This window comes from Mycteria americana, chromosome 4 (genome assembly GCF_035582795.1).
Source record: "Mycteria americana isolate JAX WOST 10 ecotype Jacksonville Zoo and Gardens chromosome 4, USCA_MyAme_1.0, whole genome shotgun sequence".
NCBI lineage: Eukaryota > Metazoa > Chordata > Aves > Ciconiiformes > Ciconiidae > Mycteria > Mycteria americana.
This window is the reverse complement of record NC_134368.1, coordinates 42,610,001-42,629,193: the sequence shown is the minus strand read 5'-3', so window position 1 is coordinate 42,629,193 and position 19,193 is coordinate 42,610,001. Positions and strand designations below refer to the sequence as shown.

The following is a 19,193-nucleotide window of genomic DNA, read 5'->3' as shown; positions in this document are numbered from 1 at the left end:
CATACCAGTATATTGAGTAATGCAGGGGTGGCTTTAATGAGTGGTTCAACATGAAAGATATGTTTTTACTACTTATAGAAATAGTAGAAAATACTACAGTTTTCTTTAAAACTACTACTGTTCTACTGCCTCTGGCTATTACTCCGTGTTTGTTTATGCTTTTAGAGATTGGTAAGATTTGAAACAGATAGTGCCACAAGACATTGCATGGGAAAATACAATATGAGAGCATTTTCATATTGATTTAAATTTAAAAAAATCATTATTTATGGATCCAAAAGGGATTTTTTCCTCCAGTTTAAGATATTTTCATTCTCACAACCATATTGGAGTTGGTCATTGAACTTAAATACTTCATGATGTTTTTGTAGTTATTGAGAATTTTTCCCAAATAAATTCCCAAACTGTCTTCTTGGCCAAATCTCAAAACTAAAGATAAGGTAGGTATTGTTACTGGTATCTGTTTGATTATGTCATGACCTGTCATTAGGATATTACTAACGTGTAGCTGTTTTAACAAATCTAGATACCGTATGTATCTCTAATAATCCATATGCTTTGATTTGTATGAAGACCTGATCTTTTTATGTCACTTGTCTAACTAAGCTCTATAAAAATTAACACTTATTACTTTTTTTTTCTTCCTGATTACTTCTGGATATGTCTAAAAGAGGATGCATTTAGAATTCTCTGTGAACAAGTTGTGCAAATTTTGTTTGTATACTTCTGCTTTCTTGTGAGTTGTTCTTTGAGCGACAAGGATAAAATAATAAAATTATTCAATCATGGGACTAATTGAGTAGATGGAAACAATTTTGGGATATGTGATTCTGGCATCAAAAGATGTGCTGGGTGTTTTAATGCAGTTCTCCACAAATCAGATGACATGCTGTCTGAAATGTGTGAAGACCTATCTGAGAGAGAGGGAGGAAGGTGGTATAGAGAACTCTTGTTTGTTCCACAGAATTTCAGGTATTATTCTGGCCAAAAAAAATTTAAAATATTTAAAATTTGAAAGACTTCTTTCGCTGAGTTTGCAAGGAACCTGAAGCAATGAAAGAACAGTACGAACTACCATTGATTTCATGGAGTTCAAGCTCCAATACAACTGATGAAAATCAAATTATATTATTCAGCTCTTTTGTTATTTAGCAATTGATATAAGAACAGAAAAGAATGTGTCGTAATATGATAGTTTACATCATCTCTCCCTGAAGTGTTTTCCTGAAGAGATAGGCACTCAGCTTTCAGAATTTGCTCATTGTGAGATGTGAAAGGAATGAAATTAAGTCCTTTGTATGAGACTGAATTTCAGTGAATTTATTTGGCCCAAGACAAGTGATAACAATCAGAATGCATGAAAAGAGTACATTTGTATTAGTTCATTTAAACATCAGTGGTGGCCATATTCAAACTGTCTATTGCAAGGGCCTTACCTTCACCATTGTGACACCTAACCAGTGAAGGTCCAATTCAGGTGTGCCTTGAATTTCTATACAGGCAACAGAGAGCCTACCAACACCACGAACAACTTAGGTTTTCCACATAAGGCTCCTGCTTCTCTCCATCAGAGAGTTTAGGTGCTTCCTTGGTAGCTGCCTTCGCATACAAAGAGGGAAACTGCCTAGAACCAGCTCACAGGGAACAGTAAAGCAACCATATCTGATACGTAGCCAAATTCAGAGCTATGTAGTAGGATCCTCTGATCAACTGGAGTCTCATCAGTGAACCCATCTCTGAGGGTAGGCAGGTGAAGATGGAGGATTTGCATTATAGCCAGGGTGTTCAGTGCTTGATCACATAGTTGGAGGGCTGTGTTCAGGCTGAGGAACCTGAGTCTTCTTATTAGTTGTCTGTACAGCATGCAGCAGTGTGGTCTTGCTCTTGGTGCAGGGTTCACATGCACTATTCAGTGCAAACAAACTTAAGACTTGTGGGTGGAAGAGATCAGAGAGGAAAGGGCTAGATGATCTTAAAGAACTAGAGGAAATTTCCAGTGCCTGAGGACTAAGAGAAGCTATGGTACCTAACAGATTAGGTTTGCTTTACTTTGGAAATATGTAATATCCTGTCACTTTGAAACTGTTTCATTTTTCATGGCTATAAGACAATACAATTTACAACATAGAAAAAAATGCAGCTTGATAGCCCTAACAGACTTTCTTATATTACCTGCAAGGTCTTTGTATCTTTGTTTTTAAGGTATGTTTCCCTTCTTCTATATTCCTACGCCATGGGAATAGCCTCAATGGAGCTCATAAAAACAGGAAAACAGTTCGATAAATATACGCTTCAGACAGTCTTGCATGTGGGCACAAAATGATCTAAGACTTGATTTAACCTCAGTTCAGTCATGATTCTGAAATGTGGCTGGTACCTAAAATGAGTCAGTGGCATACAGCCCTTGTCCCGTGAATATGGTTGGTCGATAAAAAGGTCATCATTCAAAAACATAGTACATCTCTTGTCATTGCGACTGTTGGGAGATTGTGTTGGTTTTTATTGAGTACATAAGTAGCAAAATGGGATGAAAAAAGGGATACCTCTTCTTTTCTTATTTCATAGAATCACAGAATCATTGAGGCTGGAAAAGACATTTAAGATCGTCAAGTCCAACCGTAGATGAACCATATTTCAGAATTTAAATCTCTGTATTCTACAATCAACCAGAGTAGATAAAAACATTTGATGTTTATCTGAATGCCATTCTTTGGGTTTTTTTTGTCTCAGACTTGGCCTTTCTCACTTGATCTAATACTTCTCCCGGGTAGTACTGTGAACACAAACCACTCTCTTGACTCAGCAGGTGTACAAAGCATTCAGTTTCTCCCTCCCAAAACCCCACGTCTGTTCTGTAGTCCTTGCAAGCTGATGTTCCCAGGTCTCGGGCTGCTCCCTCTTCTGTGTCAGCATACATCAGGATTCCTCAGTGCAGAGCAGCATCCCATGCAGTACTCTCCCACTAAATACATATAACTACACACTAATGTTTCTACTCCTTCCTAATCTTCAGGTAGATTTGGAAAGTCTTGTGTGTCGGTCAGCTAGGAAGGAAAGGAGCAGAGACAAGAAGGAGCATGTGCAGGAAGCTCTGCTTCAGTGGAGCTTGATTTTATTTTAACACAAGATTCTGTACTCTCTGCACTGTGACTTGTTTGCTTATTGCCTTGAGTCTATGTGTTAGCTTTATATGCTCGCGGGTACTGCTAAATGATAGTCCTTTCAGGTAGTCCGTAGCAAGCTTCTTGCAATCTCTAACGATGCAAGGTCTGGATCGGGGCCTGTACTGACCACACAAGTCCAAAGAATTAGTAGCCAATATAAGAAGCAGTCATAATCTGGCAACCCCGTTTCAGTGAGACTTAGCTTGCAACCCCTAGCATCACTAAATGTGGCTTATCACCACTTTTAATCATTGGAGACTAAGCTTTTCTCTCCCTCTTTCCCTGCCAAATGAAATTATCAGGTATTTCCAAAGTAATGAGTCTGACAAGCTGAGCTGTTATATCAAAGACAAAAGATCAGTATTTCTATTGTAGATGTATTCAGGAAGAGGCAAAACTGTAGGGTGCTTTTTGTTGTTGGGGGTTTTTTTATGATTCTTAGTGTGTGTTTCTAGTCAGAAGAAAAAAAGTTCCCAAAGTTGCTGTTTGTGATACAAAGAGCCAGGTTATGCAGACAAGAGAATCTATCAACTGCTCTACATTTGCAGCTTAATTTTATTAGGAAGTCAGCTGTCCGTTTGCTTCACGCTAGTATCCAACTATGAGGATCTTCCTTCATGTCTGTTTCCCTTCCCATTACAAAAACAATCTAATCATGCTAGTTTAATGCTTACTTTTTAAAAATTGCTTTCCACACATAGTTCTTCATAATTAGTTGATATAGGAAACCCACTTGGAAAGGACACTGTTTATGAAACGGCATGCCAGAATGTTTATCTGGCCTTGGGCTGCAGGAACCAGAGGATGGATGAATATCCTGCAGTTGTTTTGGCCATGATTATCTCGTGGATGGCAGGTTGCCAGTAGCAACTGCAGTAAAAGGTCCAGAGTGTTAGTGTCTTCCTCTGTGTGATAAAACAGAGAACATTTGCACTTTCGGAACCGTCTCAGAGAGGATTTGTGGCAGATTTTGGAGGACTTGAAGTGACAAGAGATGGAAGTAGATAAGCTGCTTGCAGGTTGTATGCCAACCTGTCCTTCTGTTGGCTCCTCCAGGCCTGGCACCACTGACGCTTTTTTTGCCCTTCTTTCTAGAACATTTAAAAGAGAAGCTGGAGGAATACATGGTCCGTTTTGCCAAAGTGAGGATTGTACGTACCAAGAAACGAGAAGGGCTCATTCGGACCAGACTGCTAGGAGCCTCGCTGGCTAGAGGAGAAGTCTTGACATTTCTGGATTCCCATTGCGAAGTCAACGTGAATTGGCTGCCTCCCTTGCTTAGTAAGTGTCTGAGTGTTCATCAGCCATTAAAATTAGAGCATACAGCATAGCTTAAGCAATCAAAGCCATGTCCCCCATAAGCAGGACATACACTGTATAGAAGTGTTTGGAGCTGTGCTTCAGTATCTGAAGAGTCAGTATGAGAGAGAACTCAGATAAATGCAAGCAGCTCCATTTTATGGTTCTTGTGACTAAAGAACTGGTAAAACTTTGAAGTATCACTTTGGCCTATTAGAGTTATGATTTATTTTATTATTACTACCACTAAACACGCTGCTAAATCTAGTATTATGCTATGCCCTTACTATCTATGTGAAAACTTTTATTATGCAGGTATTGTACTCCTTCCTAGTCCTCCACATTCCATTAAAACAGCTTTTGCTGTAAACATATCCAAGACCTCAGAGTTAAATCCAATAACAACTGCATTCACAATAGGAAGCTCAGAAAGAATGATTTGCTATTGACTGCTTTGCTGGATTCCAGCTGCAGCTGGCAAAGCTCCATTAGTCAAAGGAATGGAAAGAATCAATTGTTGTAGTCTAGGATTTCACTTCAGGAAACAATGTCCCCTTTTCTACAAATGGCCCCTTTTCTACCTGACTACATGCAAAGTGTATGTGCTTTGGAAAGTGAGTGCTTTTTTGCCAGCAAAACCAAAGAAAATTTCTGAGTTTACTAGTAAAGAAATTTGTTTTAATTAAAAGAGTATTTTGTAAGTACATGGCAGGGTAGGGTTTCACCAATTAATGGTTATTGTTTCTTGAATTTTGTTGCTGGAACTGGTTTGGCCACACAACAAGCTGATAAAGCATTTGCAGCCAAGAAGAGATGCTGTTCTGCTAATGAACTAGTGCTTGAGACCAAAAAAAATACTAGTAACTAGTTTTTCTTTAGATCAGTAACAAGATAATGTACAAAATTCCAAATTTACATCCTTTCTAGCTTCCATATCAAATTCCACATACAGTCTATCCCCTTGTTACCACTTTGCTGTTAATCACATCAGCATTTTTAAAAATAACCTCCGTGTCTTCATGTAAAGCCCAAATGGCATAAAGGAGCAGAGGGAAATACAAGTTTCAACAAGCCTTCCACAAGCAGCCCTGACGAGTAGCTATTAAACACTCTGGCGTGTTCCACAGCCACCTTTCTTCTGCTTTCTGATTTTGCCCCACAATGCATAATACGTTGCCACTAATGAAAAAATCTCAGGAAGATTCTCACTCTTGTCCTCTGAAATCTTTTGCTAAGTTACCGTAGATGAGACTTAACCCTTCTATTTTGCTATCTTAGACATAGGAAAATTGCAAGTTGCAAAACCAGTTCCTTTTCTTGCTGTCTTGTCTGAAATGAACGTACATCTAGCTGGGTTTCACCCTATAAAAACTGAAAAATAAATAGAATGGTCACTAAGCATTCATAATTGCAGTTAGGTTGCAGCTGGGTATTGAACTGATGATTGCAACCCTCAGCCTCAAGCCAGAAAACGGGAAAGATGAGAAAAGTTTCATCAGGGACGAAGTCCCAGTTCTTAATTCTCAAGCGGAATGAGATCTTTCTTGTTCCACATGTAGTAGAAATACCTTTAGCTAACCAGCCAGAGGATCTAGAAATTTATCTTGAGGAACACTGGAGCCCAGGATCAATAGGCTTTATTTTGAAAGAAAAAGTAGAGCATTACATGAAGAAGGACAAATAGAGAATGAATACACAGCTGGTGTATTTAAGGATGCCCTGTTTTCCAAAAGGGATGAGAGAACTTTCTCATAACCATTAGGGGGCAAATAGTGAAATCAGATGACACCTAGCTACTACTAATAATAAAGTTACTATATTTTTACAAGTATTTATCTAAAGATCTATCTTGTGATTCACTCAACACTACATTTGACTGAATGTCATTCAAGGAAACCAAAACAGAAGATATATTGGGCATTTATTGCTTTGAAGCTGCCCTATTTTAGCTCTGATTGTATATGCCATGTGTAGTGAAAAGTCCTCAATAAGAGCCCAGTTCAGCCCAGCTCTGGAGTGAAGACTGCCAGTCTTTGCTGAGAGGGGCAGCGGTTTCCACTGTTCCAAACCAGTTTTTTTTCAAAATTAGACCTTGCAAGTTGGGGGGGAACCAAGAGCAATCACCTAAAGATGGTTCTCAAAGTTATTTAGGCATCTAACTTATATTATCAGAATCGACTATCACTTTTTAGACCAAAGGAAGACTGAGTTATTTCAGTACTTGTTAGGTATCTAAATAGCTCTGTGGAGTTGAGCCATAGTTGTTTTCAATTACAGTCCTTTGTTTTGTTTTCTTAAAAACAGGTGCAAAAGAGCTTTTTTTAATTTCCTTTAAGCTTTATTTAGTTTATTTCTGTAGCTTAAATGGGTTTCTAAACCGAGATGAGCCACTCTGAGATCTCAGAGAGTTTTGCCTGATGTTCACTGAGCAGGCAGCTGTAGTCATGTAAAGATGTTGGCAAACACAGCTGTTTGTTATCACTCCTCAGTAGTATAAAGTCAGCAGAAGGAAAGATGTGACTTGGGCTCCAGCTGCTGTAGTTGAGAGTCTAGTGTAGTGTGAAGTGGCAGTTATTGCAGGTAAGAAACGGAGCGGCAAGCCAGCTGAAAGATGCGGGCACATCTTTCCTTCTGTGGATGTTGCTGCGGGAGCAGTCAGAGGGGAGATGGACAACAGACCAGTAGTGCCACAGGCTACCAGAACTAGGTTTGTCAAAACAGATTTTTTTTCCTGACCAAGACTTAAAACTATACCATGAATAGATCATGCTTAGCAAGTTCTCAAGATACCTGCTAGCTATAGCTGTCCATCTCCACAACATTTATGTGATGCATTACTTGTCAGTGGGGAGACTGAGAGCACAAATACTTATGACAACTCAGATAACAAGAGATAATTTGCTGAGCCACTCAAAAGTTGTCACCATCTGTAATCACATATTTAAGTAGGAAGATAAGACTATTTGCAACGTGGCGTTGTTACTTTAACCAGGCCACTTTGAAATGAGCATTTGAAATTAAAGGGTGCATCTTTCTCATAAAGATAAAACCTACATTTTTGAGATTGTGTCTTATCCAATATTGAAAACTTCTGCTTATTGTCACATGCGCACACCCTGCTTGATACTAAAAGTGCTGAATTCAAATATGTGTGTATATATTGCTTAAAATTGCTAGGGAGAAAGCTCTGAGCAATGTTCTCTCTTGATCCCATGCTTTCCCTCAAATCTGCAAGATTTTTACATGTACGATGATGCTTATCTGTCCGTTCTTCCCTTTATCTGCAGCATATGTGCATTGAAATAATGCATGGACATTTTCAGACCAGTAGGAATTTGTGAGAGGATGATGAGTAAAGGCAATAGAAAAGATGCTGTAAAGCATTTCAGCTATGACTTTCAGACTCATGTTAGGAGCAGGTGGGATAAAGAGCAGTGGCTGGCAAAGGCAGCAGCACGTTCACATCTGTACAGCTATGATACTAGCGCTCTTGTGAAATGTAAGCTACCCCTACAGCCCTTTTTTCTATCTCCTAAATTCATATTGGGGCTATGTCTGAGCCTAAGAAGTATGTATGCAAAATTCATTATTTTAGGCATACTGAAAGAAGCATTGAGGCTGCAAGTTTGATTACTCTGCCTTTTGGTGTGCACAACTACAAACACCCTGGTTTCTTCAAAAGTCAAGATCTTCCTGTGGTTCCTCATCATCTCTGAAACATTTTTGGGGCTGAGAAGTAAGTTCTGCAGATACAAGAACAGGCAGGTACGCGTCATCTTGCATGCAAAAAATCTTGCAGAGTTGTAGGAAGGAAGACTGGGATTGAGTTTGAGCATTGGTCAAATAATTTTCTCCCTGGCTATCTCTGTATGTGACTTGGAGATTTGCAATCCTTCAGTCTATTTAAAGGCAGAGGCTTTTAAAGATCAAGCGAAGGATGCTAATGTATTATGAGTCTACCTTTGACCTGCTCCAGCCAAATCAATCCCATTTAGTTTCTCTCCTCCAATGAATTTAGAAGGGGGGGATCAGAGACAGATTATTATAAGCCCTATAACTATTAGCAGCACCATCACAGGAAAGAGATTATGTAAAAATGACTTTACATAATGATTACAGATAACACTACACAGTATACCAGTGAACGTAATTATATTTGGCAATAGCAACAGTAATGCAGCCATTATGTCTGAGATGAGTTTCCTAGAATTTTGTGAGAGCCTGTGCTCTAAATTTATTTCACTATTAAAGGATAAGGATGTAAAAACCTGCTGAACTTCCAGGCACAGTAATTTCTTACTAGCAGTCAGCATTGTTCCCTATTTGGACAGTCTGTAAACAAGAACTGAGAATAAATATGAAAACTACAGATGCTTTGCTAACATAATCTCTTTTCTTAATTTCAATCCTTCAGAAGCAAGGAAGCAGAATCTGTATTATTAATCATTACACCACTATTACCTGCCTTCCTATCTATGTGTTCATTCCACACTTAGCCCTCTGGGGTTTTTAGGGTATTATCAAGCACCAGTGAAATCTAATCCTTAAAAACAAAAAACAAGTTTTCCTCATAGGTCCTACAACATACATTTTGTAAAGAATCTAGGCTACCATTTGGAGAAAAAGCTTTATTATACTTGGAATTTTGAGATTTTGTTTTTTCAATGGTTCATAGATAGTTTTTCTGCTGTCCTTTCATGCCAATGCAGCTACAAATTTTCCCCTCTACTTCCTCATTTCAAACCATTATTCTTCTGCCTAACTCTTGCAGCTGGAATATCTGCATTTCTTTCTTTTCTGAGGAGCTCTATGGGATTAAGCAATAGGATTCACCAAAGAAGACTCAGGTGCACCCTGCTCTTAAACTAGAGATAGGAATTTGGTTTAGCCTCACAGTCCTAATTTTAAAAAAAAAAAAAAAAAAAAAAAAGCAACTCCTTTCTTTGGAAAACAGGTGAGCAAGAATAATACTGTGGGGCCTTCTTTATGTCTCAAAGATTGGTACAAAAGAGGACGCAAGCCCTGTTTTGTTCCTCGTGTTGGAGTTTGCCTTTAATTTGTAGCATTTGATCTCAAAGCTGATGCACACTAGAGCCACAGGAACAGCAGCTGAATGGTTGCAAGGGCTGAGATTCACATTTGGGAACACAAATCTCTCTCGCAGGAGCTTGCCATACACACTCCCCACAGCTGAAGGAGTTATTTTTACATTTTGCTTGCTGGCTTGTTCCGTAGCTGACAGATTAGGGACAGCTCAGAGTAGCAAAGTGACAGAGATATAGATGACTGGACTCCTGTGGGTCTCACAGGGATATGCCTCCCTTTAAAGAACTATAAATGCTTCTAATCATTGCCCAACTGCATTAAGTCCACTTCAGATAAAGGTTTGATACACATTTGGAAACTGAAATGATTTGGGGGCCATAGGGAACAAAGCAAGCAATCTTCAAACATCAGAAAACCTGTGGGATTCGCTTTGCAGTAATATGATAGATGGCTTGACTAGACATGCCGTTTCCTATTTTCTACTTTCATTTTTCAGACCAGATTGCACTAAACCACAAAACCATCGTGTGTCCTATGATCGATGTCATTGACCACAATCACTTTGGCTACGAGGCGCAGGCGGGGGATGCCATGCGAGGAGCTTTTGACTGGGAAATGTACTACAAAAGAATACCGATTCCTCCAGAGCTCCAGAGAGCTGATCCCAGCGACCCCTTTGAGTAAGTAGCGATAAAGGGGAGAGTGGGAACATGAATCAGAACAAGCAAAGAAGGTAACGGTAGCAGAAGCATCCAAGCCCAGAAATTTCCATGTAGGCCACTTTGTACTAATGAAAGGTAGTAAAAGCAAACAGCTTCTATACAGGTTTATAAAACCTCAAAACTAGGAAAAAGATCAGGGCAACAAGTTGCAGAACTCACAAGCTGTGCCTGGAAACACAAATCTTCCCAATCTTTCCTGGCTCAATGGTTGTGCATAGAAGAAACAGGCACATACTTTTAGTTAAGAGAAAGTATTGGCATTGGACAAGGAGTGAATGTGACTGCAGTTATTCTGTTTATTCCACAGAGCACTTCCTGAACAGACTTTAGTTTAATGTTTTCTTTGCTGGAGACTGATACAATACGTGCATCAATAGCTGAGTCCGCATTCTGCCAGCAGATGCTTTGTTTATGACTGGTGATATTGCTACTGTATGTGTATTGCTGTAACTTAAACACAGGGCTGTCAAGCCTAAACAGTGTCAAGCTGATTTGTAGATAATTTTTGACAAGCCAGCCTCCGATCCCAGCATTGTATAGATCAGCTCATTCACAGGAATGATCTTCTACTCTTCACAAAGGTAGATCCTTCTTTCTTTTCTTTGCCTTTAATTATTCTCATGTAAGGATCAGCTGGGATTAATCCGCATCAGCAGAGAGAGGACAGACAGACGTGGTTCAATGTGGCAAAGTCTCCAGGTCTCTCACACAACATGTATCCCAGCAGGGCTGGCAGCAGGACTGGCTCTGATTCTGTCAGTAGCCCTGCCTGAAACTCCGCGCTGCAGGTTTTGGCAATTTAAAAACTCAGCGTTTTCCCCTCCCCAAAACCTGGAAACAATAGCAACAGAAAACCTGCGTCTGTGTCCCAGAGTCTGCGCGCTTTTGAACTGATGGATCTGATTCATGCAGAAATTGACCCTTATATCCAGGGAATGACCAGCTCTGTAGAGGGAGAAGTAGGTAATTGTGGCATTCAGTGGGTTTATTTTCATTATTCTACTTGTTCCTTTTTACTTATCTCCATCTAGGCCCATCAGTCTTCATCTTGCATTGGTATAAGTGCTGATGAAGTACTTTCCATCAGCTGCCAGTGTGACCACTCCACAACGCAGATGCAGCTAGTGCAATCACATACCACTCTGGAGTTGCCAGAGCCTCCGTTGCTCTTCCACAAGTCTTCCTGGTCCTCTGAGCAGTCGTAATTTCTTGCTGCTTACTGAAGGTCACCTAGCACATCGTATAATTTGGTTCAGCATTCAAAGTTGGTGTATAAGTAAAACTTATATGTTGCCAGTGTAGCTACAGGGTTGCTTATCGGCCATTTCACGTGCTTGCAGTTTGTAGTATGTGTCTCTCAAAGAGAAGAGAGGCCCGAAGAGGAGGTACTCGTAGGAAACTTTCTAGAACAGACGAGGCTTTATGCAGTACAGAACAGATGTGGCGGTTCGGTGTGAGCTGTTATTACAATCAGCATGGCAGCAGTTGATACCCACCTTGCCCTGCCTGCATTCGTAAGACATAGAGATAAATGGCTTTGCAAGGAACAACATATAGGACGATGCAACCTCTAAATATCTTGTAATCTCAGTAGTCATCTCCCCAGAAAGGTGGAAAGGCTTCCCGGTTCTTACACAAGTCAGTGAGAGTCTTTGTTTTCCCCATCACAGGATCCGCATCAGAGCGGTGCAGGTGGAAAAGCGGCGTTGCACATGGAACCACCATGTCCGTCCCCCCACGTGGCAGCAGGATGGAAGGCTGGCTGAGCTAGGACAATATCGTTGCTCAAAAGTACCCTCTGCCTAGAATGGTGAGGGTATAGAAGTGTTTTAAATAATCAGTATGAATTTTGCTTAGGGGAGGAATTATTTTCTAATTCAAAGTTAGTACTGCTTTTCTCCAAGGGCCTTCTCTGTTGACACCTCGAACTTTTAATACCTTGCTTACAACAAGTACGGTAAATGTTACAAACCATTTTAGATATCAGTAACTTAACTGAGCAAGACAGCTTCTGTAGAATTAAAGAGACAGACCAGTTTTCCTTTACATGCATATACACTAAAACTAGAAATGGCTTCAGCCAGCACCATAATAATTATGTTACCATTTTGTAAGCAGTAGGGATTTTTTTTTTTATTTAGGTTAAATATTTTACTATTGGTATCCTAATAGCTTTATTTCTTGCCAGCAGCATCAGATCTGAGCTGATCCTTAATGAACTGGAAAATTGCCAGCGTTTTTAGTAAAACACCAGCAAATAATGGGTACGTGATCCAAAAATTGTGCTGATGAGTTTTTCCCGTCACTTAAAATGCCAACTCAGTATGTGGGTTAAGCAGAAAAGGCCGCATCAGCCTAAGAAATAACGTACATAAAACCAGATCAAACTACAGAAGACCTAAGAGCAGTCCTTGTATTATCTGAATGATACGTTTGCTTTCCACCTGCACGCGATCAAAACACTGCTGCAGCAGACATCAGCAGAGTGTGTGCTGTTGACACGACACACTGAAGTGTTGTCAGGTAGGCTTTTGGTGTGACAGTAGCACAGAGCTTACCGAGCTCCAATGCCAGCTGAGCTAGTGTTTCTGGAATTAATTTTTCCCCACTTTTTTTATTTTTTTTTTTTTTTTTAACTGTACTCCACTATGGTTGGTGTTTGACAGGCACTCTCCTGTTGGACAGTGTCTATCTGGACGCAGTCTTTCAGTTCAGAATCCCTCTTGTGAAGAATCTAGACATTCTCATCCATTTGCGGTGTGAGCGTGGACATGTTTTATCGTTCATACACCTGCAGTGCCACTCAGCCAGCATCTCTACTCTTCGCTGTGACAGAACTTGGAGCTTCATTCCAGATCTCAGCTTTTCCTGATGTACACCCACAGCCATTCTCAGGCCTTCTGCGGTTGTTCACGACGAGTAGCTTTACACCAAGATTTGGCTTGATGTTTATGACTTTAGGACTGTATAACACTCTCAGAAGCTTCCAGCCTGCCCAGTGTCAAATTCAGGTACAGACAATGTACTAACACCAACCTGGGAGACACATGACAAATTTGTAACTGCATTTGGACCAGGCTGCATTCATCTACAAAATTTATCATTTTGGTTCACATGTAGTTTGTCACTGGGCACGCCAAGTTTCCCATAGGTTTCACTGAACCAAACTATAGCCATATAAAATGTATTTTCAATCAAAGCTCCTATGTGAATTACTGGATATTGCTCTATGCTCATTGTAGTGTTTAGCAAGGTTTAACAACTGTTCCATAAATGGATAGCCTTTAAGGTTAGCTATTTTTCTGAAAGATCTGTGTTGCTGTTTTTCAGGATACATTGAGTCCTTAGAGGCATGGAAATTGGACTTCACCCCTAATAATGTTGCCTTCCCATCCAGAGACTAAATCTGTGAACTCCTTGTTGATTTTCCTTTTTCATGTGCCACGGAAACAACAGAAGTTTTATATTGCATTCAACTGATCTGTCACACTTGCAGCTCATCACAGTTGGATGTAGTGATTTTTCTCTTGTGATTCATGTACAACTACCCCAATATATTCTGAAGGGGGCTCGTGCTATTTTCCGCTGATGCATTCAGGGTTGTGTAAACAGCACAGAGCAAATTGGTGTTCTGATGTATTGTGGAAAATTGTCAGACAATTGTGAAATCATCATCATGTCGTGATGATGCTCCCTGTCTTGATCCCAGGGTCAATGATCATTCAGCAGAATTTGAGATGACTTGGGAAATTTTCTGCTAGTCTATAAGTAGGGAGGACCAGAAATGTTTACCTCATTTGTGGCAAGGATCACCTAGGCTTATTATCTCTCGCTGGTTTGTTTCTCTGTCATGGCAGATGTTTGGGAGCATGCCCTTATGGGATATATGGGTTTGGGACATAAGAGCATGCTCTTGTGTGGCTGGTTTTTTCTGTGGTCCAAGCACTCTAGTCTCTGGAGGAGTTTGCCTAACCCAAGCGATTGCCACTTAAAGTAATAGGATAACCTTGTTACTATAATGGACTGTGATATACAGCATGTCAGTTTATATGATTTAATAGCCTGCCTGGGCTAAAAGCTCTGTGGAAGTTTAAAGCAGAGGTTTGATATGCTCAAGCCTGCTGGGGATGACTGCTCTTTATTTTCTGGCCGTGCCTACATTACATCAATTCATGTTATCACATGCCCGATCTGAAAACGGGCATCAGTGTCCATTCATGCCAGCAGCAACATATTGTTAACCAGACAAGAAAACATCTACAATTCAACTCAAAAAACTATTTGGAAAAACCACAAACTAATCAAGAGGATTAATATAGCACAGATCGTTTACGGTAGGAAAGGGCTGCGCAGCTCCTCGGAGCAGTTTTATGGTGGTGTAACTTCATGATACAGGAGGGAGGGAAAGGTGTGGGTGAGACCTAACAGCGTTGCTATCAAATTGCAACTCAGGATGGAAATCCTAACCCATGAGAGAAGTGTTGTGCTGCTTACTGGATGCCAAGACTTCTAGCACCTATCTGGGAAAGTTAGTAGTTTTTTGGTATATGACCACTCCTTGCTCTCCGAGGGTTCCTTTCTATGACAGCCTGTTTAGCTTCTGATGTAGAGCTGTCATCTCCAGACCTCCCTGAAGGGTGATGAAGCTGGAGAATCATGTAATTCTAGCAAAGGACCAGAACAATAGTTGGCAAATACTGGGCTAGCCGAGGAAGTACAAGCAACTTTGTGTAACCTCTGGCAAGACATTTTAGTACTCAGTTTCCCATTTATAAAATAGGAATAGAATCACCCCACCATTGCAAGGCTACTTTGGATATGAGTCTGGCAAAGGTTATAAGATTGAGGTCTCACAGTAATAGGGGCTATTTATGGTTTATGGATGTGATCTTTGGTAAAATTTTGGATGTACTCAAGGGATGAAATTAGGTGATGAGTACATTTTTGTCTTCCTTTGCATCACAGACTCTCAACCTTGGATATAACGTATGACCTTAATGTAGCCAGTTGTGTGTTCAGTTGGAAGCTTACCTGGTCCTTTCTGTTGATTTACATATGCAAAATCATATTATTATTATTATGCAAGCTGTTGTCAGCGTGCTTTTATTTGAATATGACATGCTTTCAGAAAGACTTTCTTTTTCTGCAGCTCCTTACTTTCGGTATTTATATATACTTTTAACAACATGTTGGTGCAAAGAAAGTCTTTGCTAAGGCTGCATTTCAAATCTGACAAGTACTTTTACAATTTTATGATCATTTTCTGAAGTTTAGAAAGTGCTTTGGACAATGATTTCTGTTCTATAGCTCCCAGTGCTTTATAGTCTGTGTCGTTTATGGGTGATTTCTGCCTATAAACATATTCATAAAACCTCTCACAACCAGAAACATTTGTCTATTTTTTTAAAGCCTGAGTATAATCCACTGTTTTGAACTGTGCTACAGGAATGTTTGATGCAAAGGCATTATTCTGCAGAGAAGCAATCTCCAACCAGTGTGAGTTTCTGTAATTTAAGGTCTTGATTTATTGTTTTGACAAGCTATGGTCTGTAGAAGACTGTTAGTGGAGATAACAATAGCTTTTACAAACTGCCGTCCACCTGTGGCACTATGAAAATCTCGGAATTTTTTCAATGAAAAATGCTGACACTAACATACCATTTATGAGTGAAGATATGAATATTCAATCATTTTCTTCTGCCTTTGGTTGGATTTCAGTGTAGAGGTTCTGTACAAGCAGTACATTTTCTCTGAAAGCCAGGTCAGAAGAGATAACTCTACAGAGAGTGTAACCTGTTGGAATAAAAAAAAAAAAAAACCCAAACAAAACCATCAAAGATAAAAAGCTGCTGCTGGTACAATTTTTATAACCTCACAAGAATCACTCTAGCAATTAGTTGAGTCCTACATACTAGTTGAATTGGGTAGATTCAGGTTTGATACACAACTTTTCACTTGAATGTTGCTAGTGGCTCATGCCTCCCAAGACAAAAGGGAACAAATTTTGTTCGTAATGCCTTGATGCTGCAGTGCCGAAGTAGCTATGCTTTTTCTGCTTCTGCGGAAACTCGTATTTCCAATTTTCTTTCACATTTGGAGCTTCATGGTTAGCATAAAAACGTAAACATCTCGAATGTAATGTTTCTAGAGCTGTTAGCCTGCTACTTCACACAAGTATTAACTTTAGAGCTTGACAGTCTATATGCCCATATGCTGGAGCAGATTCATAGAGTGGGTCACCAAAACTACCAGTAATTAGAAAACTAAGTAGTTTCGGGACATGAATTTAATATTTCTTTATATAAAAAAGACTGGGGTGGTGGCCAAGAAGAAGACAGAGATATGCTGCTCAATGATTAAAGGTGAGCTATTCAATGCTATCAACATGTTATTGATACAGAAGACTTGGCTTTCAAAATTATATAATCACGTCTGAACAATTTTCCATGAAGAAAAAGAAATCACACTTTTAAAATAATTATTTCTATTTTTAATTTTATATTTTCAAGCCATTTTCTCTAGAACTTTGATGCAGAATTTGGTGACACCTATGGTGTTAAGAAACAGAAAACCAACACCCTTCTCTTACATTTTATAGTGTTTACCAGCATAAAGTTGGGATTGACATCTGCATCCACTTCCATTTCTGTTTGGTGGTTGTTGTGGTTTTTTTTAAAGAATGACCTATTGCTTTCTAAAGCCCATATCTGTGCTACTGTTGCTTCCAACAAAAGAGAGAACAAAGACTAAAACCAATTACTAATTTTGTCAGACCCCTCAGTGTGCCAAACAGCTTCCAAATCTGTACATTGATGCAAGTTCCGTACATGCTCGTTGGCTCAAGTGTACTAATAACCTTTAGCATCTGTCCAGTATGAGCAGTTGGGGTTGGGGGGGTATGTGTGTGTGTCATTTCCCCCTTCCTCTACAAGGTCTTCTGGATACCCCACAGTCTCACAGTGCTTTTCTTCCTTTCCCCTCCAGTGCCCACGGTTCTTTTTTCAGAGGCAGCAATCAACTAAGCATGGCATAGAAGCATCTTCACTGCCAATATATACCTCCTAATTTTTTGCCTACATGAAATATTTGTGACTGTCCAGCTATCTTGGCATAGGACCCGCTTAGCCCTGAGGTGAAGAGATTTTTCTGGCTTCTACTCTGAAGAAATCAAGCTGCCAATGCAGTGTGTGCTAGAAGCATGAAAAGAAAGAGCTGGGAAGAAATTTATAAGTCGCTAGTGTTTCAGTACTATTCTTATAATATCTAATCAGAAACTTTCTTGCCATGGCTTTAACCGCTTTACGTTTTGTCATGTACACTCTACACTGGGAGAAGAACTCTTAAGTACTTGAGGACTCATGTCAGATCAGTTCATTGTTCATTTTCAAGTAAGTTATCTTATATTTTTCAGTCTCTCTTAATAAGTCATGTTTTCTAGATCTCTGATTATTCTTTGCTCTCCTCTGGATCTTTTCCATACTGAGAGCAGATACTGCACCAGCCAAAGCCTTATCAATGCCTAGTAGAACAGGCGGGCCACTTCCCCTGTCTCAGAGGCTATGTTCCTGTTTGTATTTCCTTGACGTTGTTGATTCATGCCAGGCTTGTGCTGTGGTGTAACCTCCACATCATTTTCTGCAGAACCGGTATCTAGCCAAGTGTTCATCATCCTCCTCTTGTAATTCAGATTTATCTAGCCAAGTGTTCGTCATCCTCCTCCTGTAATTCAGATTTTACATGTTTGAAGACAAGGCATTTGTCTTCATATCTATTTGAAGTGCCATGTCCAAAAAGGTGATCTGTCTTCATTATCCCTAGATGAATGTGATACTTTGTAACTGAACATTTTGAATTTTATCTTTTTTGCCTTTGTTTACTTCACTTCTCCAATTCGCTAAAACTTTTTAATTCTGATTAACCCTCCAATTTTTACAGCCTGTTGCAATGTTATTTGAGCTCTATTTGAGGTTCATGCAAATGGCGAACTCTGTTCTAAATCCTGCTTGTAAGAATGTCTGGTCCGTGCCAGAAATCAAGATATGCGAAGTCTCTGGCTTTCCAACAATGCATCCAGTGGTTCCTCCATTTTCTCAGCCAAAAATGCAGCATGTACCACTTCTGTGGCCCTAAAAAATTTGTTAGATTTGGAAGCCTTGCTTCCTGCTGAGCAAACCTTTATAAAACGGTACACAAGACTTCCTCCACATGCTCTAGATGTCATCAGATTTACAGCACAATGGCAGCTGGCTCTTCAGGTCCCTTTCCAGACCTAAGGCCAAGACCTAGGACCTCGTGGGCACATATTCCAAACTCCAACAGTTATGCACAAAGCCTATTTAAAGCTCCATGGAGTAGGGTTGCTGAATTGCATCATGCAGGTTTTTAATGCAACACTGAACTGAATCAGACGTAGGACAATGTTTGCAGATACTCTCAAGACAATTTCCATTTTGATGTTGAGTTACAGGTGATTGCTTTTTAGTAATGGCTATCAGCAGTTTTTGCATCTCTCTGACAGTCATTGTGTCTCTTCCGTATTTCTGTAGTTGTTAACCCTGGCAGTTATCTGTGAATCAGATCTTTTATCTGAGACTTGAGTGAGAAAAAAAAGAGTTAATATAAATTTTGTTTAAAATATTAGGAGAGTTCAGTATAGGTATTGATATGATGAGGACCTTAGAAATAAGACATACAAGATCACATTCTGAATTATCCCCAGACCCCCTAGCATCTGCTTTCTTTTCAAGTAAGTAACCAAAATATCCTTATTCTAGCTGGAAGACAAATTTTGTCAAGAGGCAAAGGCAAACGCCTCCAGCAACCTGTGAGGTGAAAATTATGATAAACACTCCACATTTTTCTGTGTTAGTTTATTTATAAAATGCTGTGCATATCTTTTGAGAGACCAGGAACAAATGAGGCTCAGAACAGTTGACATTTGTTGTTCCATAAACTGCCAAGA

General features: G+C 39.7%; 1 protein-coding gene across 1 annotated transcript in view; it reads left to right on the top strand.

Annotated features, from left to right (window-relative positions):
* Positions 1-19,193, top strand: part of GALNTL6 (polypeptide N-acetylgalactosaminyltransferase like 6) — a 488,603-nt gene that overhangs the window by 395,369 nt on the left and 74,041 nt on the right. Inside the window, exons 6-7 of the mRNA XM_075499243.1 lie at positions 4,260-4,445; positions 10,006-10,189. Of these exons, the coding sequence (XP_075355358.1) occupies positions 4,260-4,445; positions 10,006-10,189 (370 nt within the window). The remainder of the gene's footprint in view (positions 1-4,259; positions 4,446-10,005; positions 10,190-19,193) is intronic.